At 38.1% G+C, this 11,257-nt stretch overlaps 1 protein-coding gene across 1 annotated transcript in view; it reads right to left on the reverse strand.

Moving 5' to 3' along the window:
• Positions 1-10,914, reverse strand: part of sema4gb (sema domain, immunoglobulin domain (Ig), transmembrane domain (TM) and short cytoplasmic domain, (semaphorin) 4Gb) — a 37,890-nt gene extending 26,976 nt beyond the window's left edge. The window contains exons 1-2 of the mRNA XM_044102049.1: positions 10,772-10,914; positions 4,129-4,404 (exon numbers count right to left, since the gene is read on the reverse strand). Of these exons, the coding sequence (XP_043957984.1) occupies positions 4,129-4,273 (145 nt within the window). The 5' untranslated portion in view covers positions 4,274-4,404; positions 10,772-10,914. The remainder of the gene's footprint in view (positions 1-4,128; positions 4,405-10,771) is intronic.
• Between the last annotated feature and the right edge of the window lie 343 nt (positions 10,915-11,257).

The following is an 11,257-nucleotide window of genomic DNA, read 5'->3' on the forward strand; positions in this document are numbered from 1 at the left end:
ATTTCGCTTTTAATGCTGCTTTCTGCACAGAAATATGATATAATTTGTTTTCTCACTTACATGGGTTTGCTAATGCATTCATTTCTCTGAATTTTATGTCCCATAAAGTCATCTTCTGAGATGTTGCAATACATACATGTCTGAGCTTCCACTGATACAGCATGTTTTTGTCCTTCCACTGATGCAGGCCACCAGTAAAGCAGACTATGAATTAACGAGTGCCCCTCGTTATTATAGCAAACGTCCTTCCACAGATTCTCCCGTCCATATTGCCGCCCACATATCACATATAGAAAAGTTGTCTCTCATCACCCATAATGTCATATTTCTCAGGAGGAGGAGTGGCAGCAGACGCACACAGTCGGATTTTGCTAAATGTTTTTCCCGGGAGCGTCACAGAAACAACACAGACCCTCAGATGGCATACACTGACAAGGCCGACAGACATGCTGACACATATGCCCAGCCTGCACTACTGCGCGCCTTCCCTAACGATGAAGAAGTGGGTCAAGGGCAAATTTTTATAAGCGCCAAGAGAAAAATAAGATTTGTAATGACTGACAGGCTTGAGCTGCAGAACAGAAAAGAGCCCACAGAAAATAGAGCGAGCATGATCCATAATCCAAAGCAGGAGCAGAAATGTGAAAGTGAAGACATGATAGTTTGGAGGGGATAGAAAGAAGCAACAACTTTTTTTTAAATCTTGGATGAAGGAACAAACGTTCTCAGAGAGACTCAAAGAGTCTAATCTAATGAAGACCTCCAAGTCCACATGAATTTTTAATTTGTTTCACAATTCAACAGTTCTACCGGGCTTCATTACAGCATAGAGTTTTGCAAAACAATTTCACAACAATAACTGTAAATGTTGAGCCACTTCCTATGTGTTTTGGCAACCCTTGGGACTTCACATGTTTTGGTTGTGAATCGCATTGTATTTGAATTATCAATCAGAACGATCAGACGCATGTTAATTAAATGCTAAAAGCCTCAGCAGCTGAAAACGTTTGTTGTGGAACCGAATCGCATTTCGAATCGGATTTCCACTGTATTTTTGTCCTTGCTCAAAATCATCAGCATGTGATTTTACAGTGTCTTACAAAAGTATTCACACCTTATTAAATTATGAATTTCAAGCCACATCGAGATCTGATTTATGCCAGACTAGTAGAGTTAAAAAAAATAATAATCTGAAAAAGCAAACATCATGCTCCAAATTATGCAAAACCATTTCAGATGAAGCTCCCTAAGTACAATTATACACAAAAATAGAAAACGTGGAACAATGATCCTTCCTAGGAGTGTGTAGCCTACCAAAATCCTCTAAAAGCTCAGCAAAAATTCATGCAGGAGGTCACAAAAGAACCCACAAGGACATCAAATGCACTGCAGGCACCACTTGCCTCAGTTTATGTCAGTGTTCATGATTTTGTAGACTGATGAGTCAAAAGTGGAATGTTTTAGAAGGTTCCTATTACATCCGGCATATAATTACCACAGCATTTCATAACAAGGACATCACACTGACAAAGTCCAATGGAAAAGCTCTGGGATATTCCCAAACAGGTCATTCATCCTCAAAAAAAAAATGTGGGAATAAAGAGGGCCAAAATCTTTCTAGAATACTTTGAAAATACTTATTGCAAGTTATTGCAAATCCTTGATGGTGGTTGTTACAAAATATAGTGGTAGAACCAGCTATTAGGTGTGCAGAGGTTCGGGTTTTTTTTTTTGTTTTTTTGTTTTTTACAGCAGACCAGTTTGGTTTGGACAAATCTTTCCCCTTAATAAATAAAATCACAGTTTGAAAACATTTTGTATTTACTCACTTTATATATGTGTGATTTTCAAACTTGTTTGATGGTATGAAGCACTAAAATGTGACAAAAATAACAGCAGTTTGGCCTCTTCCACAGTGATAGGAAGCAGGGAAAACTAAAGCAGAGGACGAGGGGGTGGGCAGTAAGAGAGATTGAATTAGAGATGCTGATGGTCTTCATAAATACCAACTCATCAACCAAGATCCCCTTATTCAGCAGCATTTTCTGCACAAACTCTAATCAGGTCCATGGAGCTCAGGTCCTCTTTTATGGAGGCCTCCTGTCTATTGTTTCATTAGAAGTGTTTGCTGAGCCGTGTGATCTAGGACAGGGCTTGAGAGAGGCGATTAATAACTCTGAGCATAAAGGAACCGTCTTCAGGGCCAACTTTAAAAACTGTGCCACTTTAACACGGAGGGGAGGAGGCAGCAGCAGGAGCAGCAGCAACAAATAAGGACAGTCAGGTTGTTATTTAGTTGCTCTTTGCATTTGTGCTGTGATACCACAATATGTCTGCGGTTTATTTATATCAACAAGCAGTGTTCATAAAAACTAGTCACTAGCCAGGTGTTGTATTTCTTGGGACAAAGTTAAGTCAGAGAAAAAATGTCCAAACTGCAAGTGGGGCTTTTAAATTTGTGATTGTGGGGATGGAAAATTTACTCTGGGGAATAATTTGTGTCTATTTATGGGAACCATTACTAGATCCAAATGCCATACATAATATTGTCATTTTATAGGAACTCTAAACCAATTACAACATAATTTGTTTTTCAGTTTTTCAAGCTTTTGCAAACCTGGTCTCATATACTCCAGAGTAATTGATTGGGATTGAAAGTGACAGACCAGTGCAAAGCAGGGCATAATTGTCAAATGGAAAGAAGATTATACATTGTTTTGTATGGATTTGTATTCAGAATCCCATGAGACAATTCATTATAGAACCACCAATTAAGTCTTTTTGATATTCAGCTGTGCTCATCTGGGGCTGAGATTGTTGCCCATTATTTTTTGCAATATGGCTCAAGCTAGTCAAATTTGATAGAGAGCATTTGTTTAGACTTATTTTCAAGCCTTCCCACAGTTTTTCAGCAAGATTTAAGTCTGGACTTTAACGGGACACCACACTGAGTGCTACTGGATGTTAAACCTCTGTCCAAGTCTCAAGTCTTTTGCTGGCTCTAGTAGGTTTTCCATCCATCCATCCATTTTCTGTTCACCCTTGTCCCTAATGGGGTCGGGAGGGCTGCTGGTGCCTATCTCCAGATGCATTCCGGGCGAGAGGCGGGTTCACCCTGGACAGGTCGCCAGTCTGCCGCAGGGCAACACAGAGACAGACAGGACACACAACCATTCACACACACATTCACACCTAGGGAGAATTTAGAGAGACCAATTGCGGTAACCTGACATTCATGTTTTTGGACTGTGGGAGGAAGCCAGAGAACCTGGAGAGAACGCATGCACAGGGAGAACATGCAAACTCCATGCAGAAAGACCTTGGGCTGTGAATCGAACCCCGGACCTTCTTCCTGCAAGGCAACAGCTCTACCAACTGCGCCACTGTGCAGCCCAATAGGTTTTCCCTTCCATGATTTTCACTTTATTTAGCTCCATCTGTATTCCCATAAACTTTGAGCTCTTTCCACGTTTCTGCATGATGCTGCCAAAAGGTTAAAATTTTTCTCATCAGACCACAGCATGTGTTTTCATATACAAGCAGAGTTCTTGTGTACTCTCTTCTCTTAAAGGCTAGGTTTGTAGAGGGCAGACTTGTCTTACCTGAGCTGTGGATTTTTGCCACAATCTGGAAATCTTGGTGGCTACTCTGATTAATTCACTCCTTGCTCAGCCTGTCAGTTCAGTCAGAGAGCCAAGTCTTGGAAGATTTGCAGTGGTGCAATACTCTTTCTATTTTCAGATGATGGATTGAACAGAGCTCTGCGAGATGTTCGGATATTGTTTTATAGCCTAACCCTGCAAAGCATTTTTCACAGCTTTCTTTTCACTTATTAGTCGACTTGTGAGGGCAACTTATTGCACTGCATTTTATTTAGAGTTTCCAAATGAAGGAGGGCTAATGCTAATGTACATCAAGCGTTATGCTTGCTTGTAAAAAAAAAAGCAAGAGGGTTCAGACTTATGCACTGCTTTGTTTGTCTATCACATAAAATGCAAAGAAAAAACATTACATTTTGGGGGTTGTATGTGACAAAATGTGAGTATTTGTGATGGTCACTCTATAAGCTTAATTCAACCCTATAAGCCTCTCTAAAAACTAAGACAGAAAACAACATTTGACTCCCACCTATATGGAAAATAGTCGTCCTGGGAGTGACGTCCAGGTCCAGAGATGGGCTGAAGGGAAATGCCCACAGCTGAGACAGCTTGTTGAGGAGCATCAGCATCAGCAGCAGGAGCAGGATGGACTGAATTGATTTCTGGTCCCCCATGTTTAACACACTGACCCGGGTCCAATGCAGCACTCAATTTGTTGGATCCAAAAAATGCAAGTGTCTGCAAAGTGTGTATCTTCTTATTCCAGCCTCAGACACACACTTTCATTATCCTCCCGTCAGTCCGTCTGTGCAGGGATACAAAAGATGAATATGAATATTTAAAATTGTGAATTCATGTAGCATCGTTAATTAGTTTTATTGAGGTGGAACTACTGAGCATTTAGGAAATAAATTATCATTTGCTGAGCAAAGAGTTTACCATCTGAGGGAAAATGCTGAGATGTATTCACTGATAACCCCTGAACATGCTTTTAATTTATTTTTCAAGCATCATTATTTAATTAAAATTATGCTTTTTAGCCAAAAAGCATCATTTTTAATTAAAAAAATAATAATTTTTTTATTAAAAAATAATTTTGTAATTTTGTAGTGCTAAATGCACTAAAAAATTTTAAATATTGTAGTGCATTTAAGAGTACATACAGTTGAAGTTAAAATGATACATATAAAACCTAGAAAATGAACGTTAAAGAGCTGACACTTATTTTTTAATGTTGCCCTGTCTTGTTTTTGTCAACTTTCTCAGTAAAAAATGAAAGTTTTAATCAACACTGGCAATGTGTATGAATACTTTACACAATACAGAATCGACACTTTAAACCATCTTTCATTTCTTTGCATGTTGTTCCTAAGCAGCAAAGACTTTCCAGTGATCTGTTCAAGGTTTTTCCAAGTGTTTCATTCACTTTCAGTCCAGTCCTTGTACCTGACCATGAAAATGTTGTGTCATATATACTTTCAAAAAATAGGACAATAAACAAGTGGGTGAAAAAAAGGAAGTGTCACAGTGTCTGGAGATTTACACGTTTTAAATGTTATTAATTCATGTACAGTGGCGGTAAGAAAGGTACACATTCATCATTATTAGTGTTTAATTAGTTTGAGACTTTTAATGAGTCATATCAACTATTCTTTTTTAGGGTGAATTATACAGCAAACAACTTCAAAGAGCTTTGAAAAGCAGAATTTCTGTGAGAATATTTAATTTTATTAGGGATGTCTCTCCTTTAACACTTGTCTAAAAAACAAAAAAAAACACTTGTATAATTTGGACTTGCAAAACATAAATATTAACAAGACTGCAGTTTCTTTTGGGAAATTGGTCAAGTCAAGTACCGGTATGTGAGAAGCAGGTAAAAATAAAAGAAAGAGGTAATACATGAGCTGAGATATACATCATCCCTACTGTGGTGAGTCCTAAACTAGTGAGTCTATGCTTGTTGGTGCTAAAATATATTTTTTGTCAAACTGTGCTGTCTTTGGTATTCTTAATAAATTTAAAAAAAAAAATACGCCTAAATTTTCTCTTTCTGACTATAGCAACATCCCAATGGACACACCAAAAAATGTTCTGTGCACAAAATAATTCATATTTTACTGTCAAGATGCTTCACAAATAAAAAATTTAACATTCATCTGAAAATTATCAGATGCTGGACTGAAAATGGATGACAAAGCAGGAAAAAGCTCAGAACAACTTTCAAGCACTGCAAAAAAAAAAGAAAAGAACTAATCAAGATTTTAAAAGGTCACAGAAAAGCCTGATTCATTGAAACAAAAGAAGAAAAAAAATTGAAATGACTGAATACTTGCTCACAGTGCTAACTTCCATAAAATCAAGCTGGAAGAAGCTGAAAATATACCTGAAAGCTATAATTATGTATCTTGCTTATTGTGTTGCTGTGTGGTAAAGTCACCATGAAATAATCGACAGGACTTTCAACCTGTAGAATTAAATCTAATGAAAAAATATTATGCATAAACATTCTTCCCTTAGTGACAGCATGAACTGCCAATTCCTCGCCGAGATGCATCATTGACCTGAGTACAGCCAATTATCCAAAAGTGCTGTTATTATTCAAAACTAGTCAATAATTAAATCATGCTCTCCTGGAAATATGATGCTGCAAAACAAAACTTCCTCTTTTAATTAGCTGTGTTTGCGGTGGAGCAGCATGATGGTTAATCTGAAGATTAGGCCACGAGCCATCAGCAAAATCATCGCCTGGCTGGATGTTCTCTGCTTCTGATCAAAGGGTCAACCATGTGAATCTTGTTCTGCCCAGGAGTGACACTGGCGACTGCCCAGATCAGTCTATCATGGCCGCTGCCATGCTGCTAATCGCCCACAGCCCGGAGTACAATGAGGCTGGTGACCTTTCTGTTAGCAGCCCGGGTGCTAAGCTCTGAGACTAACAGGGGCAAGGACAGTCGACGGATGAGAAAGTGACGGGTTCTGATGAAAAGGATCAATGCGCCAAGGGTTTAACTAAACTCAATGAGCTGTGACAAATTCGAGGAAAATGTGTCTATGCAAAGTGTTTAAGTCATGACATGTCTTCAGAGTAACTTCAATACACCTCAATCCTCAATCTACAAATTGTATGAACTCTGCTAAGTGCATACAACATCAGGGAAATGCTTCCAAAAAGGTTGCCAATGGTTAGTTTAAATACTGACAGCACCACTTTTTGGGAAGACTATCTAAATGTTGCACACTGTAGAACCTGAATATTTCTGAAGGATACAGAATTTATAACTTCTAGAAAACAGTCAGAAATCATTTCCTAAAGATTTCATGAGGGTTATTTTAACTGAACTGTGCAAACGTTATCGAACATTCCCTAAATGTACCACAGCAGAGTACATATTTTGTAAGCTTCAGGGAATGTTACCTAAATGTCTTCTTAAGGTTACAGATTGTCTGACTTTTAAAGAAACTTTAGGGAACATTCTGTCCTAAAGTTTTTGAAATCCTGTCTTAGCATTGACAATGCAATACCTTAATATTTCCCTTAATAGGAAATATTAAGGAAAAAGGTCTCAAAGTCTTCACAGTTCACATCTTTTGTACCAAAATGTTCCCTAAAGGTTCCCAGGAAATTTATTAATTCAGTGCAAACGTCTGGTATTTAGCAAGAAGTGTTCTATAAAGATTCCCTATACATTATTTACAACTTGTATAATGTAAACTTCAGAAAACCTTCACAAGACACAACAACACTGAAGGGAAGATTTTCTCAAACTGAGAATAGTTTTGTTTTACACACTGTTCATATCGAGAAAGAGACTGAATTAAAATATTTAGCAACCAGTTCATCACCCAGATACGGGATTTTGTGTGAGAATTCAAGCAGGAAAATGTTACTTTGCTACATTACTACACTGAAGATGGAAGACGGAAAGTTTTTAGCAGCAGCATATTTTTTCTAGTAGAGGACTCTGGGTAAATGGGAAATTGCTGTGTGTTACAAGAGGAATGAGGGAACGTTCAATGTTGGGTGAAGATTTCATAACAACCAGGAGAAGATATTTGCTGAAGATTTTTCTTTATTTTCATTTTTCCATCTAGAAGCTACTAGATCTGACATTTCGGACATCCTCTACCTCCACGAGCTCATGTTATCGATTTTTACACATCCAGATTTCTTTGCGTCTTAAAATGGCTACTTCAAATTCAACTGGGAATATTTTTATCTTTTATCTCCTTCATACACCTCCTTGTATGGCCAAAATCTTTTTCACACATGTGCAATACAGCTCTTCAAGACCTGTAAGCACACTTCCATATGTAAAGGTTAGAGTTGCATCCCTTTGACATTGCATGCAAAATGAGACCAATGTGACTTTGGTTTGATGACAAAGCCAAACGCTGAACCAGAGTCAGGGGAACCTGTGGTAACTAAGCACGGTTAGCAAGCTGTTTTCTTGTGGTTTTTTCCCATCAGCTGCTCCAGCACACAACAAAATACACCAATTTCTCAACACTTCTGCAAGGGTATTGTGTGTTCTGTTGGGAAAGCGCCTGACAGCAGTGTGTTGCATGATAACGCCATGAGGTAAAATGCAAACACATCTGCCTTAATGGAAGTCACGCAAACAATGTGACTCGTATGGTGACAGGCAAGAGTAATCAAACAAAAGCAGCGCATTGATGACTCGAATGCATTTTACGCAATTTCTTCCTGTTTGCTAATTTGCCGAGCTGAACAGATCTACAGGGACACTTTGACCTAATTTCAGTGATAGTTGGTCCCTTCCGTCTTATTTCCAGCAAATGCTCTAAAATAAATTGTCTTCAGAGCACGAAGAGTTGACAAGGCTTTGGTGAAACCTCACTTCAAAAGGCACAGCAAGATGCTCTTCAGAATACGTGACGTTCCCATTGGAGATCAAGAAAACTAGGGAGCTTATCTTGCACAAATGAAAAGCTCACCTGCAGACTTTTGTGCTTTTATTTAGTTACGTAGTTATTCGTGGTAAATCCCACGAATGTGATTACTTGCACTATGGCAGCAGAAAAAATGGGTTCACTCTGTGGGCCACCAGCACTGAATTAAAGATATAAACATAAACAGTTTGCTTTGCACAACTCAGTAACTAATAACACTATCAAAAAGTTATTTTAGGAGTTACGTATATTATAAAAGTACAGTTTCTCAGGAAATTACAACATGTTCACAGTATGTCCATAGGATCAATTAAAATCATATGAGCCAACTGAAAAGTATATCCAGGCACTCAATACATGAGATCATTTTGCTTGAATTACTGCATCAATGCAGCATATAAGTCTGTCGCACTGCTAAAGTGTTATTGAAGCTCAGGCTTTTTTAGTGTGTTTGTTAAATTGAAAAATCCAGTTCCTCATGAATCTGATCATTTATATCTGATACCAAATCTATCTCAGCAGTAAAGATGAATGACCTTTTTCCTCTTGCATCATCAATATTGTAATCAATTTTTTTGGTTGTTAAAAATCTATTATTAATATAAATATGTAACACTTTTTAGAGCTTACAGTAACTCTAACCAAATGTTTCAACATGAATCAGCACAAGTCAATCTCTTATATGGAAGGACTATAAATTTACAAAAGTTGAAAAGTTTAGACATCCTCTGGTTAAGAGTACAGAGTCGATTACATATGATTTGTTTTCATCTTCTACTTATTTGCAAATTAAACTAAGTTGAAAAACCCATCTTGCAATTTCGGAAAAAATTAAATGTTTATAGACTACTCACATTACTTCTCTCTTTGTGATGTCCCAAAAATAAATTTTATTTGAATAAAATGACTAACATTTTCAAATGTAGTTATTCAAATCCCTTTAGATTATTATGAATCACTGTTATTACTGAAGTAAGCAGAAGTTATTCTGCTTCAGTAAGCGTACTTACTGAAGTACTGCTTTCATTTTGTCATGTTACAGCCACAGACTTCTGCATTGGCATTTCATGTGGTTGAGCAACATCAACTACAACATAACTGTAAAGTGGAAAGGAATGATGCACAATTTTCAAAGTATTTTAGTAAAATAAATCTGAACTTTGATGTGCGCATTTTAATCAGGGCCCCCTTGAGTCAGTATTAATTTACCACCATTTGCTGCATTTTCAGCCGCAGGTCTTCTTGGGTAGATATTGTATATCAACCAGCTTTGCATATCTATGGGTTGAGATTTGTATATATTCTTCTTTGCAACATGACTCGAGTTTCATCAAATCTGATAAAGTGCGTATGGTTACATCAGTTCTAAAGTATTCCCAAAGATTTCCAGTTGGCTTTAGGTCTACACTTTGACTGAGCCTTTCTAACCACTCTGCTGTAGCTTTGGCTCCTACTTGCTATGTTTAGGGTTATTGTTCTTCTGGAAGGTGAAACTGTCCCTCAGTTTTAACCCTCTTGTAGCTTCTAGATTTCTTTTGAGGGCCTGCCTAAAATCAACCCCATCAATTTCCTCATGAGCTCTGACAAACTTCCCTGCTAAAGAAAAATATCACCACATCATGATGCTGCCACCACCATGTTTCCTAACTGGAATGGAGTGTGCAGAGCGATTTGCTTTAGTTTAACTTTATTTTGAGGTCTTTAGAGGAAAAAGAGGCTGAATAATTTTACCAAAATGGACCAAATAACAAATAAAGTAGTTTTTTTTATATATATATGATCCAACTTATTATTTTAAAGTCATTCTTCTTTGTCTCCAATAACAACAGCAAATTATTAACACAACATATAGCTACTTAATATATTTATATTATATTTTTATTATTTAATTTAAATAGACGGTTGGCACGTTTCTCCAGCTGAACGTGTAGGCTGCACCAGAGTAGAAGCAGTTGTAAATATTAATTTACCTGTACGCGGGTACAGGTAAATTTGACAGAACTTGGCAGTAGTTTTTCTGGACCGTGTAATCACCTAGTTCTGACAAATCTGCTCCTAAATAACCGCTACATCTTATTTGGAGCCCCTCCGCTCCTGTCCGATCTGAACTGCGGCACCAAGAGAGGAGAGACGGGGCACCGCGCACAGTTCATTCACCTTCACCTGAGCGAGCCTATATAACAGAGATATCAGGAAACTACCGCATGGAGCTCAATGAGACGCTGCTGCCGGCCACAAGGACGCAGTTAGGATTCACTCACCTGCCTTTGGTCCTTGTTTCGGTCTCAAACAAACAGAATCCTGATTTGTCCTCTTTGCGGTGAAACATCGAACTGCTGCTGCTGCTGCAGTCATCAACTGCTCAAATATTACCACATGCTCTCTCTCTCTCCCCTCCTCTCTCTTTAACACACACACACACACACACACACACACACACCCTCTCTCGCACGCACACGCCTACACACACTCTGAAACTCACACAAACAGCTCTATTCACTTGCTATCAGTGGCGGGTTTTGGTATGGGCTACACGGGCAGTTGCCCAGGGCAAGTATTAAAATGAGGGCGTACGAACAGCAGAATAATAATAATAATTTTATCAGTTATGTAACTTGTCCCTTATATAGCTGGAATGCATGTGCAGTCCTTGGGGAGTTTGGTGCCTCTTGCTTGGTGAGGAGAATAAGGAATTTATTGCACATGTTCTAATCAATCAATCAATCAATCAAATTTTATTTGTATAG

This window comes from Gambusia affinis, linkage group LG20 (assembly GCF_019740435.1).
Source record: "Gambusia affinis linkage group LG20, SWU_Gaff_1.0, whole genome shotgun sequence".
Lineage (NCBI taxonomy): Eukaryota > Metazoa > Chordata > Actinopteri > Cyprinodontiformes > Poeciliidae > Gambusia > Gambusia affinis.